At 50.2% G+C, this 25,039-nt stretch overlaps 1 protein-coding gene across 2 annotated transcripts in view; it reads right to left on the bottom strand.

The window, feature by feature from the left end:
- ZBTB44 (zinc finger and BTB domain containing 44) overlaps positions 1-25,039 on the bottom strand; it is a 101,034-nt gene that overhangs the window by 8,867 nt on the left and 67,128 nt on the right. Inside the window, exons 3-5 of one of the 2 annotated variants that reach the window (XM_063943633.1) lie at positions 17,571-17,655; positions 12,583-12,746; positions 7,952-8,035 (exon numbers count right to left, since the gene is read on the bottom strand). In XM_063943633.1, coding sequence (XP_063799703.1) covers positions 7,952-8,035; positions 12,583-12,746; positions 17,571-17,655 — 333 coding nt within the window. Of the gene's footprint in view, positions 1-7,734; positions 8,036-12,582; positions 12,747-17,570; positions 17,656-25,039 lie in introns of both variants that reach the window. The other variant, XM_063943632.1, reaches the window with a different exon arrangement.

Raw genomic sequence — 25,039 nt, 5'->3', positions numbered from 1 at the left:
CAATCGGTAGGAGACCCGTCCTACATTATGGGAGCCATACAAAGGTCACCACCACGGTTAAGATGAGAGAAGGGCATATATGTAAAGAGAACAAAACTGGCCTAGATATATACATGAAAAATCGACTGAGGAAAGATATGAGATATATGTCATTATGTAATGTACAGAAATGTCCTCATCTATTGTACAGTGTATAGTTGTTGTGTTTTAGGGCTGGTCGCTGATGCTACTTACACCCATAGATATGATCAGATGCTTAATGTGCCAAAAAACATAAAACACACATATTGATAATAGTTTTCTTGGAATATTCTGAAAATCCCAAGAGAAGTGTTTCCAAAAACCCGGCCCATATGGAGCCCTGACAGTGCATGTTTTCCAGATTATCCATGGCGCACAGGTGTGGTAATTGACTAACAAAACAGATCTACAGATGGAACTAACTATTCCTGAGGATACCTAGAAACACGTACTGTCGAGGATCCACAAGGACAGAATTTGAGAACACTGACCTAGATCAGTCTACTGTGGGTTTGGCTGACACCAGTCACAAATCCAGGTCATTAGATAAGCACACCTGCTAGCAATGAGGGGAGGGGGCTCTTTTGGTGACATATCAAAGTGTAAAGCTTTATATTTTACATCTATCCGCTAAACCAACAACAACAACAAAAAATTCCATCACATTTCCAATGGTCAGTTTTACATAACCAAAGCACCCGTCTTCCCCCAAAGTAATATAACCCAAGTTCAGTCTAAGGGAGTTACAGGAACAGAACGTGGACAGATCTTTAGATCTCTAATAGGTCTCCCTGTTTTATTAATATTAGATCCAATGCAATCTCCTAGTGACTACAGTAGCATTAGATTCTGTAATGGAAGGGGATGCAATGCAGGAAGATGGCTGGGTAGCACGGAACAGCGTATTTTACCTTGATGGCTCCTATTTGAACGTTTCAGTTGTGGCGTTTAGTTGTCCTTTATATGATCTTAAGGGATTTGATGGGGAAACTACTGGTAAACTAATGTGTGTGGGAGAAACAGGATTATAGAATAAATATGTTCACAGCGATGTGTAATCTCAGTCACTTTACTCCACTGGTTCCCCAAGTTGTTTAATACAAGACTATATAGGAGCAGCATAAGTTTATACAGGGACCATGTGACCGAGGAACGCTGTAAGTGGTGCCCTCCAACCCTCTCATTTACTGTAACTGAACTCTCCTGCATTCCCAGGTACAGTCCCAGGTACAATATAAGTACGGCTGCCACCAACTCTCCCGCATTCCCAGGTACAGTCCCTGGTCCTACATAAGCACGGCTGCCACCAACTCTCCCGCATTCTATTCCCAGGCACAGTCCCTGGCCCTACATAAGCACGCTGCCACCAACTCCCCCGCATTCCCAGGTACAGTCCCTGGTTCTACATAAGCACGGCTGCCGCCAACTCTCCCACATTCCCAGGTACAGTCCCTGGCCCTACATAAGCATGGCTGCCACCAACTCTCCCGCATTCTATTCCCAGGCACAGTCCCTGGCCCTACATAAGCACGCTGCCACCAACTCCCCCGCATTCCCAGGTACAGTCCCTGGTTCTACATAAGCACGGCTGCCACCAACTCTCACACATTCCCAGGTACAGTCCCTGGCTCTACATAAGCACGGCTGCCACCAACTCTCCCGCATTCCCGGGCACAGTCCCTGGTCGTACATAAGTACGGCTACCACCAACTCTCCCGCATTCCCAGGTACAGTCCCTGGTCCTACATAAGCACGGATGCCACCAATTCCCCCGCATTCCCAGGTACAGTCCCTGGTCCTACATAAGCACGGCTGCCACCAACTCTCCCGCATTCCCAGGTACAGTCCCTGGTCCTACATAAGCACGGCAGCCACCAACTCCCCCGCATTCCCAGGTACAGTCCCTGGTCCTACATAAGCACAGCTGCCACTAACTCTCCCGCATTCCCAGGTACAGTCCCTGGTCCTACATAAGCACGGCTGCCCCCAACTCTACCACATTCCCAGGTACAGTCCCTGGTCCTACATAAGCACGGCTGCCACCAACTCCCCCGCATTCCCAGGTACAGTCCCTGGTCCTACATAAGCAGGGCTGCCACCAACTCTCCCGCACTCCCAGGTACAGTCCCTGGTCCTACATAAGCACGGCTGCCACTAACTCTCCCACATTCCCAGGTACAGTCCCTGGTCCTACATAAGCAGGGCTGCCACCAACTCTCCCGCACTCCCAGGTACAGTCCCTGGTCCTACATAAGCACGGCTGCCACCAACTCTCCCGCATTCCCAGGTACAGTCCCTGGTCGTACATAAGCACGGCTGCCACCAACTCTTCCACATTCCCAGGTACAGTCCCTGGTCCTACATAAGCACGGCTGCCACAAACTCTCCCGCATTCTATTCCCAGGTACAGTCCCTGGTCCTACATAAGCACGGCAGCCACCAACTCCCCCGCATTCCCAGGTACAATCCCTGGTTCTACATAAGCACGGCTGCCACCAACTCTCCCGCATTCCCAGGTACAGTCCCTGGTTCTACATAAGCACGGCTGCCACCAACTCTCCCGCATTCCCGGGTACAGTCCCTGGTCCTACATAAGCACGCTGCCACCAATTCTCCCGCATTCCCAGGTACAGTTCCTGGTCGTACATAAGTACGGCTGCCACCAACTCCTCCGTATTCCCAGGTACAGTCCCTGGTCCTACATAAGCACGGCTGCCACCAACTCTCCCGTATTCTATTCCCAGGTACAGTCCCTGGTCCTACATAAGCACGGCTGCCACCAACTCTTCCGCATTCCCAGGTACAGTCCCTGGTCCTACATAAGCACGGCTGCCACCAACTCTCCCGTATTTGCAGGTACAGTCCCTGGTCCTACAGAAGCACGGCTGCCACCAACTCTCCCGCATGCCCAAGTACAGTCCCTGGTCCTACATAACTACGGCTGCCACCAACTCTCCCGCATTCCCAGGTACAGTCCCTGGTCGTACATAACCACGGCTGCCACCAACTCTCCCGTATTTCCAGGTACAGTCCCTGGTCCTACATAAGCACGGCTGCCACCAACTCTCCCGCAGTCCCAGGTACAGTCCCTGGTCCTACATAACTACGGCTGCCACCAACTTTCCCGCATTCCCAGGTACAGCCCCTGGTCCTACATAAGCACGGCTGCCACCAACTCTCCCGTATTTCCAGGTACAGTCCCTGGTCCTACATAAGCACGGCTGCCACCAACTCTCCCGCATTCCCAGGTACAGTCCCTGGTTCTACATAAGCACGGCTGCCACCAACTCTCCCGCATTCCCAGGTACAGTCCCTGGTCCTACATAAGCACGGCAGCCACCAACTCCCCCACATTCCCAGGTACAGTCCCTGGTTCTACATAAGCACGGCTGCCACCAACTCCCCCGCATTCCCAGGTACAGTCCCTGGTCCTACATAAGCACGGCTGCCACCAACTCTCCCATATTTCCAGGTACAGTCCCTGGTCATACATACAGTAAGCACGGCTGCCACCAACTCTCCAACAGGTACAGTCCCTGGTTCTACATAAGCACGGCTGCCACCAACTCTCCCGCATTCCCAGGTACAGTCCCTGGTCCTACATAAGCACGGCAGCCACCAACTCCCCCGCATTCCCAGGTACAGTCCCTGGTTCTACATAAGCACGGCTGCCACCAACTCCCCCGCATTCCCAGGTACAGTCCCTGGTCCTACATAAGCACGGCTGCCACCAACTCTCCCGCATTCCCAGGTACAGTCCCTGGTCCTACATAAGCACGGCAGCCACCAACTCCCCCGCATTCCCAGGTACAGTCCCTGGTCCTACATAAGCACGGCTGCCACCAACTCTCCCGCATTCTATTCCCAGGTACAGTCCCTGGTCCTACATAAGTACGGCAGCCACCAACTCTCCCGCACTCCCAGGTACAGTCCCTGGTTCTACATAAGCACGGCTGCCACCAACTCTCCCGCATTCTATTCCCAGGTACAGTCCCTGGTCCTACATAAGCACGGTGGCCACCAACTCTCCCGCATTCTATTCCCAGGTACAGTCCCTGGTTCTACATAAGCATGGCTGTCACCAACTCTCCCGCACTCCCAGGTACAGTCCCTGGTCCTACATAAGCACGGCTGCTACCAACTCTCCCGCAGTCCCAGGTACAGTCCCTGGTTCTACATAAGCACGGCTGCCACCAACTCTCCCGCATTCCCAGGTACAGTCCCTGGTCCTACATAAGCACGGCTGCCACCAACTCTCCCGCAGTCCCAGGTACAGTCCCTGGTTCTACATAAGCACGGCTACCACCAACTCTCCTGCACTCCCAGGTACAGTCCTGGTCCTACATAAGTAAGGCAGCCACCAACTCTCCCGCAGTCCCAGGTACAGTCCCTGGTTCTACATAAGCACGGCTGCCACCAACTCTCCCGCAGTCCCAGGTACAGTCCCTGGTCCTACATAAGCACGGCTGCCACCAACTCTCCCGCACTCCCAGGTACAGTCCCTGGTCCTACAGTACATAAGCACGGCTGCCACCAACTCTCCCGCATTCTATTCCCAGGTACAGTCCCTGGTTCTACATAAGCACGGCTGCCACCAACTCTCCCGCATTTTAAAAAAACCGCCAGAGTTTAGCTGAAACCCGCACTGAAATGAAGCTGAAGGGTCTCACTGGAATGCAACAGTAAGATAATTAGTGTGCTAATTAATCAATGACGGTTGAACGTGCAAATGGAACTTGTGACGAGCATACTCCACATCTCTCTCTCACCTACCTCATTGAGGCGTTGCCTCGTACTGTGATGTCCACCTACCCATTCAGTGTAAATCACTTATAGCTCAGCCTGCCTGGCTTTCATCTCAATGGTATACTACTGTTATAATCAGTTCAAATACAAAACTAGCACAAACACGAATAGTAGGAGTATCGCTGTACATCTACCCTGCTTGCAGCATTCAGTAAGTGACTAATTAAGGAACAATGTCCAGTTTCTGGAAAATGAGACCCACTAAACACGGAAGATGCAATGGGAGAATGTTCCTAGTAAGCTAACTCTCCTAGGCATTTTAAAAGTAAAATTTGCTATGGCTGCAGATCGGTTTTCGTTCTGTGTGTTCTCTATAATGTAAGACATATCACTGACACAGGAAACTGGAGTCTGGAGGTAAACAGCACTGTTCCATGTTACACTGAGCGCTCCCCTGCATATCTAGTACAAGGTATAAGGCTGCTTCCCTAATCCACTAGAGAGAGGCTCAGCTCTCCCCACATCCCTAGGACAGTGTCTCCTACATACAGAAATACGGTGACATCACTGACTCCGCCCCTCTGTAGGAATCCACTAGTACACCCACTGCATTCTGCACAGCAAGTTTGCAAAACGGCTACTCAGACTCTGCCCAGAGGATTACCCCCCTCCTAATGTGGCAAGATTAAAAGAACATGGTGGACATATAGTTATGCAGAAACACCTTAGTTATCCAGCTCAGGAAACCAGCTAAAAGATTATCAAACTACACAGTATTGGCCCTCATTCCGAGTTGTTCGCTCGCAAGCTGCTTTTAGCAGCATTGCACACGCTAAGCCGCCGCCTACTGGGAGTGAATCTTAGCTTAGCAGAATTGCGAACGAAAGATTCTCAAAATTGCGAATAGAAATTTCTTAGCAGTTTCTGAGTAGCTCGACACTTACTCAGCCAGTGCGATCAGTTCAGTGCTTGTCGTTCCTGGTTTGACGTCACAAACACACCCAGCGTTCGCCCAAACACTCCCCCGTTTCTCCAGCCACTCCCCCGTTTTCCCCAGAAACGGCAGCGTTTTTTCACACACACCCATAAAACGGTCAGTTTCCGCCCAGAAACACCCACTTCCTGTCAATCACACTCCGATCACCAGAACGAAGAAAAAACCTCGTAATGCCGTGAGTAAAATACCAAACCTCTTAGCAAATTTACTTGACGCAGCTGCAGTGTGAACATTGCGCATGCGCAGTTAGCGGTAAATCGCACCGATGCGAAGAAAAATAACGAGCGAACAACTCGGAATGAGGGCCATAGTCTGCAGCCTAGAGCAAATCCAATACCCTATACAGACTTATTATGCAAGAGGTTATATATTATATGGTTTATGATTGCATGGATGCTTGTATTTTCCTTTGTCAGACTTGCAGTGAGGAACCCAGGTCTCTGTGGCTTTATAAAGCTTAGAGGCCAGCAACTATCACACACAAATTACAGATATGCAGAGGTGATGTTCACTGTCCGACTACAGAGACACCCTTCTATGGGACAGAGATGACAGAACTAGTAACATGATTACCGCAGTAACAGTGTCGGCTTCTGGTAGTTACTCAGCCAGTTCTATCGAGTATATTTACACAATCTTACAGCACTGAGAGGGAAAAACAAGGTCACAACTCCCATTTAGTTTGCCAGCAAATAACTTGGCCTAGAGGGTTAGAGAACTTGGAATTGTGTCACGCAACAGAAGAAAAACAAGATTTCTGGTAGCAAAATGATCTTCTAGCAGGATCAAGAGTCTGCCTATCTACGGAGGACCATCTGACTCTCTCTACAATAATACCTGCAGCCCTAAGTATGCATCTATAGAAGAGATTACCAAGGCTGCACCCCCAAATCACGGAGGGAGGACAGACGTAAATTATCTGTCAAATCTATCATTTCAAATTAACCTCATAAACCAGTGGTTCTCAAACTGTGTACCGTGCCACCCTGGGTTCCTCAGGACACTTGCAAGGGTGCCTTCGATTGGTGGTCCAGGACCAATTCAAATTATTTATGGTCAATGTACTAGGCAAAACCAGTGCTGGTGGCCGTCAATCATAAAATATGTGGACACACAGAAGCAAATCTTGTCCCTCACCACACAACTGAACCTAAGGATGACATATAAACACAATTTACTTCATTTAATTTTTCTTTCTAAATTTCTCACTAAGAAACTTTTGCCCTAGGGATGCCGTGAAATAAATTCTGACACTCTAGGGCGCCGTAATGCAAGAAAGTTTGAGAACCACTGCCATAAAAGTATATGTGCTCCCAAATCCTTTGCATTGGACTAAAGTCCTTTGTAGTACGAAGCTCAGAGGTAAAAACCACGGAGGGCTTACAGATGTTCCTCAGCGTTATTGATCTTTCCGAAAGACAAGGTGTCAATAAAATATAGGTTTAGACCTTCATTTCTATAACAGAGAACCTTATCTGGCATGAAGTTTGTTAGAAACATCCCTTTCCCCAGGACCTCACAACCAACATCGCAGATCTTTCCATGCACTTCATAGAGGTGTGCAGGAAATTCTGCAATGTTGGACTGCCTTAATTATCGGTGATGTGCACAGCGCAAATTGTCGCTAACTGAATCCCCAGATTAGGACCTAATATTTTTTTTTACACAATCACGACACAAAATACACTAATAAACCCTGGTGTGTCCATTAACTATTGCAAATGAATGTGTGAAGTGCAATCCTTAATAGAGTTAAATCTTAGATTTATACTGTATGTAGTTTAACCTTAGAATTTCCCATAACCCAGCTAGGATAAAGAACCAATAACACAAGTACAATTGGCAGTAGTACAGCAGTCGGCCCAATGGCAGAGGTCACCTCTGATGGACCTCCCAGGAATTGCTGTGTAGAGGAATATTTGGTTATTTATGGCTGCAACTCTCTGCTGCCGTCTTGCTGGGCACCTCACCTGCTCTGGAAGTAGTTTGCTAGCTCTGACGCTTCGTGGTTCAGGCTCCTCAGGTGCACGATTAAATTTCCAGAGTTGGTGAACATGGCGCCGCATGTTTTGCACTCGTATATCCGAGGCTTGCGGATAATGTGCCGGGAAACCCGCATGTGGTGTTTGTATTCCCCGAAGGAAGTGAATGTGGCACTACAAATCTGGCACCGGAAACAGCGTTTACCTTCGTGTTTCAGCCGATGCATCTTTAGGGAGTAAGCCCGAGTGAATTTTTTCCCACAGCGATCACATTGAAATGGTTTAATTCCTAGGAAAGAGAGAGACAGAGAGATGCAGTCACCATAACTATCCACATTCCACTTATGTTTTAGATGTGGTGAATTCAATGAGCACTGGTCCTACAATGCAAGAGGTTATTGAATTACTATGGGTTATTTGTGGCAGCTTTACATGTGGAAACGGGTATTTAACATTGAGTGGTTCATTGGTTCTAAGGGCTGGTATACAAGAAGGTGAAGAGTTGGTTCCAGTAGATAATTAATTATGGATGGATGGTAAAAGGTTTGCTTCACTAAGGTTTCTCTGTCAGATGGCTTCTTTATTCCCCACGAATGTTGTCACATCACATTTGTTCAGCAAACACGGCTTCCTTGACCACTAGCTAAACCCAAACCGGCCCTCTCTGCCATCCGGCCACTAACTGGCGTTGGAAGCCCCTCCCCCACTGGGCCCCACAAACCTTTATACCTTCACACTAATTAGTCAGACCCACGTAGTGCAGCTGTGTCTATTACGTTTGCTGTAGCAGTATTCCTAACCCTCCCTGCCCTTGTCCTAGTGGGTGAGTCCTGTTCTGAGCATCAGAACGTGGCAAAGTACCCTCTTTGCCACAATATTTATGTACATACGGGATGTAGTTATGTGACCGGCTGTCACAACACCGCCCACTACATCCCGCCCGCTGAATATCCCGCTGGTCGGCATGCTGACGAACAGGGACTATTCCCACTCGTGGGTGTCCACCACACCCATAGGGCCATATGCAATTGCGGTCGAATTGCCGCAAATGTCGAAAAACGGGGCATTTTCGACACAAAAAAAATGATTCGACAATGCAATACAGTACTTTTCGACAAAAAACGGCCGTTTCAGATTCGACTTTTTGCAATTCGACAGTTGTCAAATTCGACATGTCTGCAATGGTAAAAATGCGGCTTTTCGACAAAAGTATATTCAATTGAATGTCGATTCGACAACAGTGCTTTTCGAGAGTCATTTCGTCAATTTCAGTCCGCCTCATTTTGCTGGCGGTATCTAATAATTTTTTTTAAAAACATGTTTTTTTTTTGTGTTTTTTTTTTATTGCTAATAGCATATCTATTTATATTAGAAGGGATTATCTACTTGGTTTGTCTATTAGGAGCCACAACTATTATTTAATATTTTTTTTAAAAGAATATTTTTTTTTTTACTGACTAAAATAATATGGAGAGATCAGAGCATGTTTTTCAGTGGGAAGGGGTGGGAATTCTTTAAAAAACCCTGAAAAAAATGCGTGGGGTCCCCCCTCCTAAGCATAACCAGCCTCGGGCTCTTTGAGCCAGTCTTGGTTGTAAAAATACGGGGGGAAAAATGACAGGGGATCCCCCGTATTTAAACAACCAGGACCGGGCTCTGCGTCCGGTCCGGATTCTACGTGGAGAAGGGGACAGAGTCGGCATGTCAACATAGGTAAGTATGTGTGTGTCGGTGTGCATGTATGTAATAAAGTTTTACTATCACGGTGTGTGTGTACTGTTTTTATTTGGGTATTTTTTTTGCAGTAGAACTACAGGTACCAGCGGGCCCGTTTCCCCCCGCATGCTGGTACTTGTGGTTCTCCAAGTACTAGCTTGCGGGGGAGGCTTGCTGGGACTTGTAGTTCTGCTACAAAAAACAATATTCTTTATTTTGACACAAGGCTATCAGCCTCCCATCCGCCGCCCTTGGATGGGGGGGGGGGGGGGGGGGGGGAGACAGCCTCGGGCTTCACCCCTGGCCCTTGGGTGGCTGGAGGGGGGGGACCCCTTGATTTAAGGGGTCCTCACTCCTCCAGGGTACCCCGGCCAGGGGTGACTAGTTGGGGATTTAATGCCACGGCCGCAGGGACCGGTATAAAAGTGTCCCCCGGCTGTGGCATTATCTCTCCAGCTAGTGGAGCCCGGTGCTGGTGTGAAAAATACGGGGGACCCCTACGTCTTTTGTCCCCCGTATTTTTTGCACCAGGACCGGACGCAGAGCCCGGTGCTGGTTGTTAAAATACGGGGGATCTCCTGTCATTTTCCCCCCCGTATTTTTACGACCAGGACCGGCTCAAAGAGCCCGAGGCTGGTTATGCTTAGGAGGAGGGACCCCACGCATTTTTTTTCAGGGTTTTTTAAACAATTTTGTGCCGTCCATGTAGTCGAATCCAGGACGCACACTATCCGTCAATTGGTCCGTTTTTCTACAGCGGGACTGTCGAATCCATTTTTTTCATTGAATATGTCGAATTCGGGTCCCGGCGGGAGGGTGTCTGACTGTCGAATTGTGTCAAATGAAAAAACGGTCGAATTCCAGCCGGAATTCGACCGCAATTGCATATACCCCATAGAGTGGGAACATTTTTTTTGCAGTAGAACTACAGGTACCAGCGGGCCCGTTTCCCCCCCGCATGCTGGTACTTGTGGTTCTCCAAGTACCAGCTTGCGGGGGAGGCTTGCTGGGACTTGTAGTTCTGCTACAAAAAACAATATTCTTTATTTTGACACAAGGCTATCAGCCTCCCATCCGCCGCCCTTGGATGGGGGGGGACAGCCTCGGGCTTCACCCCTGGCCCTTGGGTGGCTGGAGGGGGGGGACCCCTTGATTTAAGGGGTCCTCACTCCTCCAGGGTACCCCGGCCAGGGGTGACTAGTTGGGGATTTAATGCCACGGCCGCAGGGACCGGTATAAAAGTGTCCCCCGGCTGTGGCATTATCTCTCCAGCTAGTGGAGCCCGGTGCTGGTGTGAAAAATACGGGGGACCCCTACGTCTTTTGTCCCCCGTATTTTTTGCACCAGGACCGGACGCAGAGCCCGGTGCTGGTTGTTAAAATACGGGGGATCTCCTGTCATTTTTCCCCCCGTATTTTTACGACCAGGACCGGCTCAAAGAGCCCGAGGCTGGTTATGCTTAGGAGGGGGGACCCCACGCATTTTTTTTCAGGGTTTTTTAAACAATTTTGTGCCGTCCATGTAGTCGAATCCAGGACGCACACTATCCGTCAATTGGTCCGTTTTTCGACAGCGGGACTGTCGAATCCGTTTTTTCATTGAATATGTCGAATTCGGGTCCCGGCGGGAGGGTGTCTGACTGTCGGAACTGTGTCAAATTAAAAAACGGTCGAATTCCAGCCGGAATTCGACCGCAATTGCATATACCCCATAGAGTGGGAACAGAACCAGTGGCGAGCGCAAGGGGCTTCATAGGGCTGCCTTCCCCCCCAGGCCATCTCACAGCTGGGATTCCGCCGCTGGTATTGTGACCGCCAGTCTCCTTACCACCGGACACACATACCCAAACCGTACATACAGTATGCATGTATGTATGAATAAATGAAAGTACAATTACATTCTTAAAACATTTGAATTTGCAAATTAAACAGTGTTTGAGAAGATAAACAACTTCAGAGCACTGAGTACATGCAAAACAGAGGGGGAGATGTATTAAGCCTTCTAAAGTGTGGTTGCTACGGGCAACTTCTCAAATCAGCTTCGACCTATAATTTTAGAGACTGTACTTCATATAGGATATGGGTGGTCATTCCGAGTTGATCGCTAGCTGAATTTGTTCGCAGCGCAGCGATCAGGCTAAAAATCGGCAGTTCTGCGCATGCAGCGCAATGCGCACGCGCGTCGTACGGCCACAACGAACGATGCAGTTTTGCACAGGGTCTAGCGATGCATTTCAGTCGCACTGCTTCCTGCAGAGTGATTGACAGGAAGTGGGCGTTTCTGGGTGGTAACTGACCGTTTTCAGGGAGTGTGCGGAAAAACGCAGGCGTGCCAGATAAAAACGCAGGTGTGGCTGGCTGAACGTTGGTCGGGTCTGTGACGTCAAGTCCGGAACTGAATGGTCTGAAGTGATCGCAAGCGCTGAGTAGGTTTGGAGCTACTCTGAAACTACACAAAAATATTTTGTAGCCGCTCTGCGAACATTCGTTCGCACTTCTGCTAAGGTAAAATACACTCCCAGTGGGCGGCGGCAAAGCGTTTGCACGGCTGCTAAAAACTGCTAGCGAGCGATCAACTCGGAATGACTACCCTAGAGAAGCTTACTTGTTGCCATGGGCAACTTCTCCACTTTTTAGGAGGTTTGAAACATCTCACCCTAAGGGCCTAATTCTGAGCGGCACGGAAAGCTGAACGATTATTTGCAAATGCACATGCGTGAAAGTTACTGAAAACCTGTACGGCGCATGCGCTACGCAGAATGTACGCACATATATGCAGCTGCCTATGTGATGAAATAAGCATTATGGCAGCACAGTGATCCATACTAATGCCTATAATAATGCTGTCACATGCTGGGAGTATCCACAATACTGCCGTATATGTGTTCCCAAAATCATCATTATCTATGAAAAGAAATGAGATTGTTATCTGTAAAGGTGGTTCTTTATCCGCCTGTGTGCGCAGCTCCTCAGCCGTACAATGAACAGACTAATCTTATAGACTGCGGCCGAGCAGGACTGTGCAATGTATGTCTGGTTCAGACACTGTAACGTGACAGGACTGAGCGGTGGTTGTATAGGGAGGCAGACAGGTAATACAGACAGGTAACTGGGTACTAACCAGAATGTATGAGCATGTGCTGCTTCAGGTTCTGGATCCGGGTGAAGCGCACTCCGCAGGTGGGGCACTGGAAAGGTCTGTCTGGCCCATTGGGACTAGGCCGTTCTGTGCTGCTTGTGGAAGGAGTCAGGTATAGCTGGTAGGGATACTGGACATTTTCTAATCTGAGGGCAAAAACCATAGTAGGATTACAAGAGGGTCTCCTTTTAAAGCACTACCAGCCTCCACATACCATGCACTGAGCTTACTTATATTTAACCAGGCAGAGAGAGAGAGAGTTGCCTTCTTCAGCCCCTCCTGGTCTCTCTCCCTGCACCACCACCAAGTGTGAGACGTCAATGCCAGCAAGATTCCCTGCACCACCACTGAGTGTGTAACATCAATGCCAGCAAGGTTCCCTGCACCATCACCGAGTGTGTGACGTCAATGCCAGCAAGGTTCCCTGCACCACCACCGAGTGTGTGACATCAATGCCAGCAAGGTTCCCTGCACCACCACCGAGTGTGTGACGTCAATGCCAGCAAGATTCCCTGCACCACCCCGAGTGTGTGACATCAATGCCAGCAAGATTCCCTGCACCACCCCCGAGTGTGTGACGTCAATGCCAGCAAGGTTCCCTGCACCCCCCCCCCCCCCCCAAGTGTGTGACGTCAATGCCAGCAAGGTTCCCTGCACCCCCCCCCCTCTCCCGAGTGTGTGACGTCAATGCCAGCAAGGTTCCCCGCACCCCCACCGAGTGTGTGGCGTCAATGCCAGCAAGGTTCCCTGCACCACCACCGAGTGTGTGACGTTAATGCCAGCAAGGTTCCCTGCACCACCACCGAGTGTGTGACGTCAATGCCAGCAAGGTTCCCTGCACCACCACCGAGTGTGTGACATCAATGCCAGCAAGGTTCCCTGCACCACCCCGAGTGTGTGACATCAATGCCAGCAAGATTCCCTGCACCACCCCCGAGTGTGTGACGTCAATGCCAGCAAGGTTCCCTGCACCCCCCCCCCCCCCCCCCCGAGTGTGTAACGTCAATGCCAGCAAGGTTCCCCGCACCCCCACCGAGTGTGTGACGTCAATGCCAGCAAGGTTCCCTGCACCACCACCGAGTGTGTGACGTAAATGCCAGCAAGGTTCCCTGCACCACCGAGTGTGTGACGTCAATGCCAGCAAGGTTCCCTGCACCACCACCGAGTGTGTGACATCAATGCCAGCAAGGTTCCCTGCACCACCACCGAGTGTGTGACGTCAATGCCAGCAAGATTCCCTGCACCACCACCGAGTGTGTGACGTCAATGCCAGCAAGATTCCCTGCACCACCCCGAGTGTGTGACGTCAATGCCAGCAAGGTTCCCTGCACCACCACCGAGTGTGTGACATCAATGCCAGCAAGGTTCCCTGCACCACCACCGAGTGTGTGACGTAAATGCCAGCAAGGTTCCCTGCACCACCGAGTGTGTGACGTCAATGGCAGCAAAGTTCCCTGCACCACCACCGAGTGTGTAACATCAATGCCAGCAAGGTTCCCTGCACCATCACAGAGTGTGTGACGTCAATGCCAGCAAGGTTCCCTGCACCACCACCGAGTGTCAGACATCAATGCCAGCAAGGTTCCCTGCACCACCACCGAGTGTGTGACGTCAATGCCAGCAAGATTCCCTGCACCACCCCGAGTGTGTGACATCAATGCCAGCAAGATTCCCTGCACCCCCCCCGAGTGTGTGACGTCAATGCCAGCAAGGTTCCCTGCACCCCCCCCCCCCCCCAAGTGTGTGACGTCAATGCCAGCAAGGTTCCCTGCACCCCCCCCCCCCCCCCCCCGAGTGTGTGACGTCAATGCCAGCAAGGTTCCCCGCACCCCCACCGAGTGTGTGACGTCAATGCCAGCAAGGTTCCCTGCACCACCACCGAGTGTGTGACGTAAATGCCAGAAAGGTTCCCTGCACCACCGAGTGTGTGACGTCAATGGCAGCAAAGTTTCCTGCACCACCACCGAGTGTGTAACATCAATGCCAGCAAGGTTCCCTGCACCATCACCGAGTGTGTGACGTCAATGCCAGCAAGGTTCCCTGCACCACCACTGAGTGTGTGACATCAATGCCAGCAAGGTTCCCTGCACCACCACCGAGTGTGTGACGTCAATGCCAGCAAGATTCCCTGCACCACCCCGAGTGTGTGACATCAATGCCAGCAAGATTCCCTGCACCACCCCCGAGTGTGTGACGTCAATGCCAGCAAGGTTCCCTGCACCCCCCCAAGTGTGTGACGTCAATGCCAGCAAGGTTCCCTGCACCCCCCCCCCCCCCCCCCGAGTCTGTGACGTCAATGCCAGCAAGGTTCCCCGCACCCCCACCGAGTGTGTGACGTCAATGCCAGCAAGGTTCCCCGCACCACCACAGAGTGTGTGACATCAATGCCAGCAAGGTTCCTTGCACCACCACCCACCGAGTGTGTGACGTCAATGCCAGCAAGATTCCCTGCACCGCCCCGAGTGTGTGACGTCAATGCCAGCAAGGTTCCATGCACCCCCCCCCCCCCCCCCCGAGTGTGTGACGTCAATGCCAGCAAGGTTCCATGCACCCCCCCCCCCCCCCCCCCCGAGTGTGTGACGTCAATGCCAGCAATGTTCCCCGCACCACCACAGAGTGTGTGACATCAATGCCAGCAAGGTTCCTTGCACCACCACCGAGTGTGTGACTTCAATGCCAGCAAGGTTCCTTACACCACTGTGTGTGTGACGTCAATGCCAGCAAGGTTTCCCGCACCACCACCGAGTGTGTGACGTCAATGCCAGCAAGATTCCCTGCACCACCCCGAGTGTGTGACGTCAATGCCAGCAAGGTTCCATGCACCCCCCCCGCCCCCCCCCCGAGTGTGTGACGTCAATGCCAGCAAGGTTCCATGCACCCCCCCCCCCCCCGCGAGTGTGTGACGTCATTGCCAGCAATGTTCCCCGCACCACCACCGGGTGTGTGACATCAATGCCAGCAAGGTTCCTTGCACCACCACCGAGTGTGTGACTTCAATACCAGCAAGGTTCCTTACACCACTGTGTGTGACGTCAATGCCAGCAAGGTTCCCCGCACCACCACCGAGTGTGTGACGTCAATGCCAGCAAGGTTCCCTGCACCACCACTGTGTGTGTGACGTCAATGCCAGCAAGGTTCCCTGCACCCCCCCCCCCCCTCCCCCGAGTGTGTGACATCAATGCCAGCAAGGTTCCCTGCACCACCCCCGAGTGTGTGACATCAATGCCAGCAATGTTCCCTGCACCACCCCCGAGTGTGTGACATTCATGCCAGCAAGGTTCCCTGCACCACCACTGTGTGTGTGACGTCAATGCCAGCAAGGTTCCTTACACCAATGTGTGTGTGACGTCAATGCCAGCAAGGTTCCCCGCACCACCACCGAGTGTGTGACATCAATGCCAGCAAGGTTCCCTGCACCAACACCGAGTGTGTGACTTCAATACCAGCAAGGTTCCCTGCATCACCACTGTGTGTGTGACGTCAATGCCAGCAAGGTTCCCTGCACCACCACCGGGTGTGTGACGTCAATGCCAGTAAGGTTCCCCGCACCACCACAGAGTGTGTGACGTCAATGCCAGTAAGGTTCCCCGCACCACCACAGAGTGTGTGACATCAATGCCAGCAAGGTTCCCTGCACCACCACCGAGTGTGTGACGTCAATGCCAGCAAGCGGGGACGGGTAGTGTGTATGGGGCTTAAAGCTTTTCCTTCTTTTTGTATGCTCTCTCTCAACTTTGGGGCAGGGTCCTCTTCCCTCTATGTCAATAAAGGTTTATATATTACCGTAGAGGCCTAATATGCGTGCAGGCATTTATTTCACACACTTCTAATCAAACCCAATTAAATGCACTCTGACAAGGGCAGGCCAAATAATTCTGTGAGTGACCTGTACACACAGTTTTCGACAGTCCATGCTGCCTGCAACTCACAGAAGTGCTGACACGTAGAAAAACACAATGGCATTCTATGGGAACGCTGACATAAGTACACAATACGCTATGCAGAAGGGAAGCTGCAAGACGCAGCAGTGAACGTGTGCCTAGCGGTTGACTGCTGGGAGGATAAACTACATCCCGTACTTTGAGCTACCAGTCTGTGGGGAAAACACTGGCTGATTGCCATAACTTTGCTCCATGTAATCTGGTCACCAGGTCTGAGTAATGATCAATCAGTCACTCCAAATAGACCCAATTTAACCTCAAAGAAAAGTACTTGTCTCCTACTATAGGAAACGACACGTTTTATAACCCATAAAGGGAAGGGGATCATGTGCCAAGGACAAAAACGATGACACTGTGGGGGGGGGCGTATATTTATAAATGACCTAGACTGGTGCTTTCTCTTTTATCACTTACCACCATGGCATGTTAAACACATACAGACATCTGAAAGTGAGGAACGGCAGTGCCATTGTTCCATTAACACTCTACCAGGTCTAACGTGGTGTTACGTTAAACGTAGAGAAACACAGTACAGAGCATTCATCAAAACTGGTGCAAAAGTAATAAGTATCGTCATCCAGACATGTGCTTTCATATTCCAAAGTATAATGTAGTGTTCATTCTAGCACCCTGCACCTTTCAAAATCCGTGCAGTTCCTCTTTCCTGCCTGGGGTGTCGCTCTCTGCTCTGGTGCTTCTCAGCACACTCTGATCTGTTACTCAGTGCTGTGATACATGCCTGTATGTGCTAAGAAGCACCAGAGCAGAGAGCGACACCCCAGGCAGGAAAGAGGAACTGCACGGATTTTGAAAGGTGCAGGGTGCTAGAATGAACACTAATAATGTCAGAATAGGATTGGCTGCCATAGGTTACATCACTGACTATTATGTTACTACAACACAACTAGGATCCCGGCAGGAAGTGCTGTATTTGTCACCTTCTAACCCTGCTTACTGATAGACGGAACACAAGGAGGAGGACAATGAGGAACAGTAAGTAGACAGATACAAGATATGATGTGCACATACCGGTCATCATCATCTGCATGGACATTGGCGCTGGCCGTTCCCTGGAGTGTGGGCATTCCCTCCCCGACACCCTCATCGATGGAACCTGGATTACAGAGAACATGGGTCATGGACTATAGAACGTCAGAGTGTATTTTCAATGTAACACCAAGAAACACTAGAAATACAAGGGCTGAACTAAATATTCACTTAAATGAGGAGGCAGTCACCAATCCTAGAGTCCCCTTGCTGATCTGTGAGGTGGAGAGGGTTTCTGCATCTGCGGTCAGGTTACCTTTCCTTACCGAAGTCCGCTACATCATATATTACACAGCTGGGGCTGATGCAGAGTTGGACGATTGTCACATCAAAAACAATAAAAATGCGCCCGAAATACCCCAGCATTTAACAAAGCTTGCAGAGCTCGGCATATGTGCCAGTTCCATGCCTGGAGGGAACAACAGTATATGCCAGGAGATGAGCGTTAAGGGCCCCATACACTAGGAGGATAATACCCGATTTCATCCGATTTCGGCCCGATATATCGGATGAAATCTGGCATTTTGAAGGTGTTTCCGATCCGATGCGCGTTCCCGTGAGCATCAGATCGGATCCTCCAGACTGAACGTGCTGCACATTCAATCATGTCCGACCCCGCAGGCGTGGCTGGGATCGCCCAAGATACATCGTATGCAAAAGGACAGCATCCGATGTATCTAGGCCGATCCTGTTCCCGGGGGGCTGCCGGGGTGATCGCCTGCGACATGTCAGACGGACATGTCGCGTAAGTGTATGGGGCCCTTAAGAGGTAAATGTTACTGTTCATTAATGCAGTGTCGTGTACGTAAGATAGCCTAATAACACGAGCGTTGCATTTACCATGGAGAAATCAATTAAATAAAAAGTGTCACTTTCAATTAAATACAAACATCCGTGTTCTTCCACTTTTAAATATCAAGGGGAGATACATCAAGCCATGGAGAGAGCTCAGGTGGAGAAGATGCACAAAGTAATCAATCCGTTTCTGTCATGTATCTAGCACAATGCATACACACTGGCCGACGTGCTCAATGAGCGACATCGTCTAGTGTTTCCCCCTCCCGGGCCGGTGGTCGGCGGCAGTACATACACACTGAGCGATATGACAACCATATCGCTCAGTGACGTCACGCCGCGGCCGGGCTCTGCAGGCAGCTCTTGGTGGAAAGTCCAGATTGAGCACGCATGCACGGCCGACAGCAAGGGTCGTTACAGACCCGCGGGGACACACATCGGCCGTAGTCATACACACTTGCTGAGAAAGTGAACAATCTTACTGAGAAAGTGTGAAAATGTGTGACGTCGGTCATTTTATCGGCAAGTGTGTATGCACCTTTCCCCAATCCACATATGCAACAAGCATGGGTGTCACGCCTAGCAACGTCTGTGTAATCATCCTAATATGTTGTGCCTGACTGTAAGATTGTGCGTGAGTACAGCTAACAAGAAGGGAGGTGAGATGAGTGAATGCAGGGCTGGTGGAGTATATGGGCAGCTCCTGGTGAGACTGTGAGAGGTGTAAGTAGATGTAGGAGCGGGGCAGGTGGTGCCTGAAGCAGGGTTACTGCTCTGATTGGAAGATTCATGGGGAAGCCAACCACGCATGGTGCGACTGGGTGTACCTGCCCCCTGGCTAGAGGAGTGATGAATGTGGCTCAGCAGCCGGTACTGTGCAGTAACTGGGACATGAAGAGTGTGTAACTTACACTGTGGTGAATCCGTTGTGTCACGCTTTTGCTATTATTGTTTGCCGTGTGCACGGACATTTAATAAAAGGGGAAATCTGGGTAATGCACAAGGCTGACCTACGGGCAGGACACTTGTCCAGCAAGGTGAAATGAGCTAAGCATTATCTCAGTGTCCTCACAGCATTACATGTACTGCATGTGTCCCTGATTTATGGAAAACACTACTATGGCACACAACCCTCGCTGCTTCGGCTCTATGTAATCCTTGCAAATGGGGTACCCCTTACTACCCAAAGCCAACCATCTATCACTCAGCAACAGTGATCAGGATTCAGCACTAGCCAGAAGTGGAGGAGTATTTATCCGAGGAGAGGTCATTGGGTCAGAAATGCCTGTTGCCTTTCACACTGCACCCGCATCTGCCCTGCAATGCTGATAAAAGAGGACTCCTGAAAAGCGAGCACCTATTAAACATAACCCGAGTTGAGTCACCTGGGTCTCCCCTTTTTACACCGCACAGAACCTGGGGATGACCCTAGAAATGACTAGGGTTGTGGACCCAGGACACTTAACCCTGGATGACCCTTTCACACCACCACACGACCCGAGCATTACCCAGCAATTTCTCGAGGTGTGAAAGGGGTATTAGTAAGCAGCGTCTGCTGTGGTAGTAGATCCAAGGGAGACATACAGGCTACAGGCACAAGTGCACTGAAAACAAGTAGATCTGCCCCATTAATGATTCTTTTGTTCCAAACAGAGATAGCAGAGCAACCTCAGAATGATGAGTTCTCTCTCCAGTTATAAAACTAGGATTGATAAACAAGCACTAATAACACCCAGCAATAAATGACAGCTCATGTGCTAAACAGGATGGAAAGTATTCAATTACTTCAGTGAAACGTACAAAGGTCAGAGAAGTAATTAATTCCTTTCTAGGGAAATCAGCCTTTCGGTTGTGGAACATTCCCTAAGTATGGGATATTGCTGCTGTGGAACCGGTCACTCCTTATGTAATGTGAGGTGGGATTAGTAGCACAGACGTTGTGCTAGGGGCATGCCGGACACAAGGAATATGTCATTAGTAGGAATCTAAACATTACAAGGAAGTTATCTACAACTGTTTATTACAGAGCTACTTATAACATCTAAAAATATCTTACCATAGAAGGTGATACTGGCCCACTACAACCGCTGCATGTCCTGTCCAATCAGCTCTTACACTCACACTACAACCGCTGCATGTCCTGTCCAATCAGCTCTTACACTCACACTACAACCGCTGCATGTCCTATACAACAGCTCTTACACTCACACTACAACCGCTGCATGTCCTGTCCAATCAGCTCTTACACTCACACTACAACCGCTGCATGTCCTGTCCAATCAGCTCTTACACTCACACGACAACCGCTGAATGTCCTGTCCAATCAGCTCTTACACTCACACTACACCTGCTGCATGTCCTATCCAATCAGCTGCTACACTCACACTACAAATGCTGCATGTCCTGTCCAATCAGCTCTTACACTCACACTACAACCGCTGCATGTCCTGTCCAATCAGCTCTTACACTCACACTACAACCGCTGCATGTCCTGTCCAATCAGCTCTTACACTCACACTACACCTGCTGCATGTCCTATCCAATCAGCTGCTACACTCACACTACAACCGCTGCATGTCCTGTCCAATCAGCTCTTACACTCACACTACAACCGCTGCATGTCCTGTCCAATCAGCTCTTACACTCACATTACAACCGCTGCATGTCCTCTCCAATCGGCTCTTACACTCACACTACAACCGCTGCATGTCCTATCCAACAGCTCTTACACTCACACTATAACCGCTGCATGTCCTGTCCAATCAGCTCTTACACTCACACTACAACCGCTGCATGTCCTATCCAACAGCTCTTACACTCACACGACAACCGCTGCATGTCCTTTCCAATCAGCTGCTACACTCACACTACAACCGCTGCATGTCCTGTCCAATCAGCTGCTACACTCACACTACAACCGCTGGATGTCCTGTCCAATCAGCTCTTACACTCACACTACAACCGCTGCATGTCCTGTCCAATCAGCTCTTACACTCACACTACAACCGCTGCATGTCCTGTCCAATCAAATCTTACACTCACACAATAATGCTAAGGTCCTGTCTGCGGGGAGGCAGTCAATTGACCGCCTGTCGGGATCCCGGTGGTCAGGATACCAACGCCGGAATACCAACACCAGCTGAAATACCAGCGGTCGGAGTCCTGACCTCCAGCTGGTTACCCCTCTTGGGTGGTGGTCCACACCACCACCCAGAGGGGAATAGAAACCTGTGGCGCCCGAAGCGTGGTGAGCATAGCGAGCCCGCAAGGGGACACACTGCGCTCGCCGAAGTCAGGCTTCCAGTGACGGTCTCCTGACCACCGGGATCTCGTACTGATCCCTGTCTGTGGGTTCAGAGGAAGACCAGTGTCTGTCGCACCTTATGCTGCATGCTGTACTATGTGGCAATCACTGGCTGACCCAACCTCACTAAGGACCTGATACTGCATTGCACGCACTGCCGATGAAGGGCGCAGTGCAGCGGCGTTCTCCCGCGCATGCCTCCAGATTGCTAGGGTACAGAATCGCTGTGTCAATTTTACATGGTGTCTGAAATGTATTAGAAATATCGGCAGCACAGAGTGTGGTAGATATGTGGCTTCACACTGGAGGCCATGCTCAGATGGAGAATCTACACACAGCATGGGGCTGGTGCATGTTTTGATGCACCGTTGAGCGCCCCAAAGATGCTCAAAGTGGAAGTCTCAGTCCTTGCACATTTGAAGGCAGATGTTCTCCAGGGAAGGGCCTGACTGCAGCATAAACATGAGACTTTCACCAGACATCTGGGTCTGCTACTTGCAATGATCTTGAGATATTAAATGTCAATTTGTAAAACACAAACATACAGCAGACTGAGAACATATACAAATATACTACTGATCAGGCAAGCAGCCCTGTCCTAGCACATCATTCATTGCCAGATTTTCTGCTGGGGGGACCCTGCTCCTACCATAATGCAGATTCTGCATCTGCTGGCTTCCAATCATTCCCCCTCACATCATAACACTGCACCTTCACACGCAGACCTCTCATGAACATAGTACTCATCTCCTGATATACTCTGTGCTGCTGGGGGACCCTGCTCCTACCATAATGCAGATTCTGCATCTGCTGGCTTACAATCATTCCCCCTCACATCATAACACTGCACCTTCACACGCAGACCTCTCATGAACATAGTACTCATCTCCTGATATACTCTGTGCTGCTGGGGGACCCTCCTTCTACCATAATGCAGATTCTGCATCTGCTGGCTTCCAATCATTCCCCCTCACATCATAACACTGCACCTTCACACGCAGACCTCTCATGAACATAGTACTCATCTCCTGATATACTCTGTGCTGCTGGGGGACCCTCCTCCTACCATAATGCAGATTCTGCATCTGCTGGCTTCCAATCATTCCCCCCCTCACATCATAACACTGCACCTTCACACGCAGACCTCTCATGAACATAGTACTCATCTCCTGATATACTCTGTGCTGCTGGGGGACCCTCCTCCTACCATAATGCAGATTCTGCATCTGCTGGCTTCCAATCATTCCCCCCCTCACATCATAACACTGCACCTTCACACGCAGACCTCTCATGAACATAGTACTCATCTCCTGATATACTCTGTGCTGCTGGGGGACCCTGCGCCTTCATCTACATAACTCTCAGTCTGTGGCTTCCACCCCCCCACCCCCACCCCCCATCATGTCACTGCCCCTGTCACATGCAGTACCGTCCTCTCTATCACATCATTCATTTCTGGATATACCTTGTGCTGCTGGGGACCCTGCTCCTTCCACTATGTAACTCTCAGTCTATTGCTTCCTGTTGCTCCTACCCCCCCCCCTCATGTCACTGTCCCCTCACATACAGCACCGTCCTTACTATCACATCACTCATTTCTGGAAATACTCTGTGTTGCTGGGGAACCTGCTCCTTCCACCATGTAACTCTCAGTCTGTGGCTTCCATCCCCACCCCCCATCATGTCACTGTTCCCTCACATGCAGCACCTTCCTCACTATCACATCACTCACTTCTGGATATACTCTATGCTGCTGGGGACCCTGCTCCTTCCACTGTGTAACTCTCAGTCTATTGCTTCCTGTTGCTCCTATCCCCCCCCCCCTCTCATGTCACTGTCCCCTCACATGCAGCACCGTCCTCACTATCACATCACTCATTTCTGGAAATACTCTGTGCTGCTGGGGACCCTGCTCCTTCCACCATGTAACTCTCAGTCTGTGGCTTCCTGCTGCCTCCATTGCCCCCCTCACATCATGTCACTGTCCCTGTCCTCATTAACAAATCACAGGAGTTGGACAGGGAACTAGTATGCTAAATTACCATGGGGGGAGATGTACTAAGAGTTGGAGAGAGATAAAGTACCAGTCAATCAGCTCCTAGCTACCAAGTTACAGACTGTTAGAAGCTGATTGGATGATTAATTATCTCTCTCCACTTTATCACAGTCCAAGCTTAGTACATCTGCCCCAATGTTCTGCTGTAAACATTCAGATGCTCTATCCCCGGATCTGCAGTATGAGCACGATTTAGCATACCAGCTCACACATACAAGGCACATCAAGCTAACTAGCTTGAAACACAGCAACCAAGTAACAATGCAGTACTCAACTAAAACGAAGTTGTACTGAACCAAATAACAATAGCAGGAAAACGAAGCGCTGGGGTCCACATTAGTACCATGGGGATGTACCAAAGCTCCCAGAACGGGAGGGAGAGTGCAGAACTGATTGACCAAACTTCAGGTCCTCAGCGGCCAAAGTGTCGAACTTGTAGAACTTTGCAAATGTGTTCAACCCAGACTAAGTAGCCGCTCGGCAAAACTGTAAAGCCGAGACACCCCGGGCAGCCACCCAGGAAGACCCCACCGTACGAGTAGAGTGGGCCTTAACAGACGTAGGACACGGCAATCCTGCCGTAGAATACGCATGCTGGATAGTGAACCTGATCCAGCAAGAGATTGTCTGCTTAGAAGCAGGACACCCAAGTTTCTTGGGATCATACAGGACAGAGAGTCCGATTTTCTGTGACGAGCAGTCCTCTTTACATAGATTTCCAGAGCCCTTACAACATCCAAGGACTTTGATGAAATTGAGGAGTCAGTAGCAACTGGCACCACAATAGGTTGGTTGATATGAAATGCCGACACAACCTTCGGAAGAAACTGCTGACGTGTCCGAAGCTCAGCCCTATCTTCATAGAAGATCAAGTATGGACTTCTACAGGACAAAGCCCCCAACTCCGACACACGTCTAGCAGAAGCTAAGGCCAACAAAGTGACAGCCTTCCACGTGAGAAACTTGACCTCAACCTCCTGTAGAGGCTCAAACTAGTCCGACTGGAGGAACTGCAACACCACGTTAAGATCCCAAGTTGAAACTCCACCGTAGGAATTTCTTGGACTCACACCAAGACACATATTTTTTCCAAATACGATGGTAATGTTTAGACGTAACTCCATTTCTAGCCTGTATCAGGGTAGGAATAACCTTGTTCGGAATGCCCTTCCAAGTTAGTATCTGGCGTTCAACCTCCATGCCGTCAAACGCAGCCGCGATAAGTCTTGATAAGCGAACGGCCCCTGCTGCAGCAGGTCCTCCCGAAGAGGAAGAGGCCTCGGTTCTTCTAGCAGT

This window comes from Pseudophryne corroboree, chromosome 10 (genome assembly GCF_028390025.1).
Source record: "Pseudophryne corroboree isolate aPseCor3 chromosome 10, aPseCor3.hap2, whole genome shotgun sequence".
In the NCBI taxonomy this organism is placed as follows: domain Eukaryota; kingdom Metazoa; phylum Chordata; class Amphibia; order Anura; family Myobatrachidae; genus Pseudophryne; species Pseudophryne corroboree.
The sequence above is the reverse complement of the archived record's forward strand: the minus strand, read 5'-3'. Positions and strand labels throughout refer to the sequence as shown.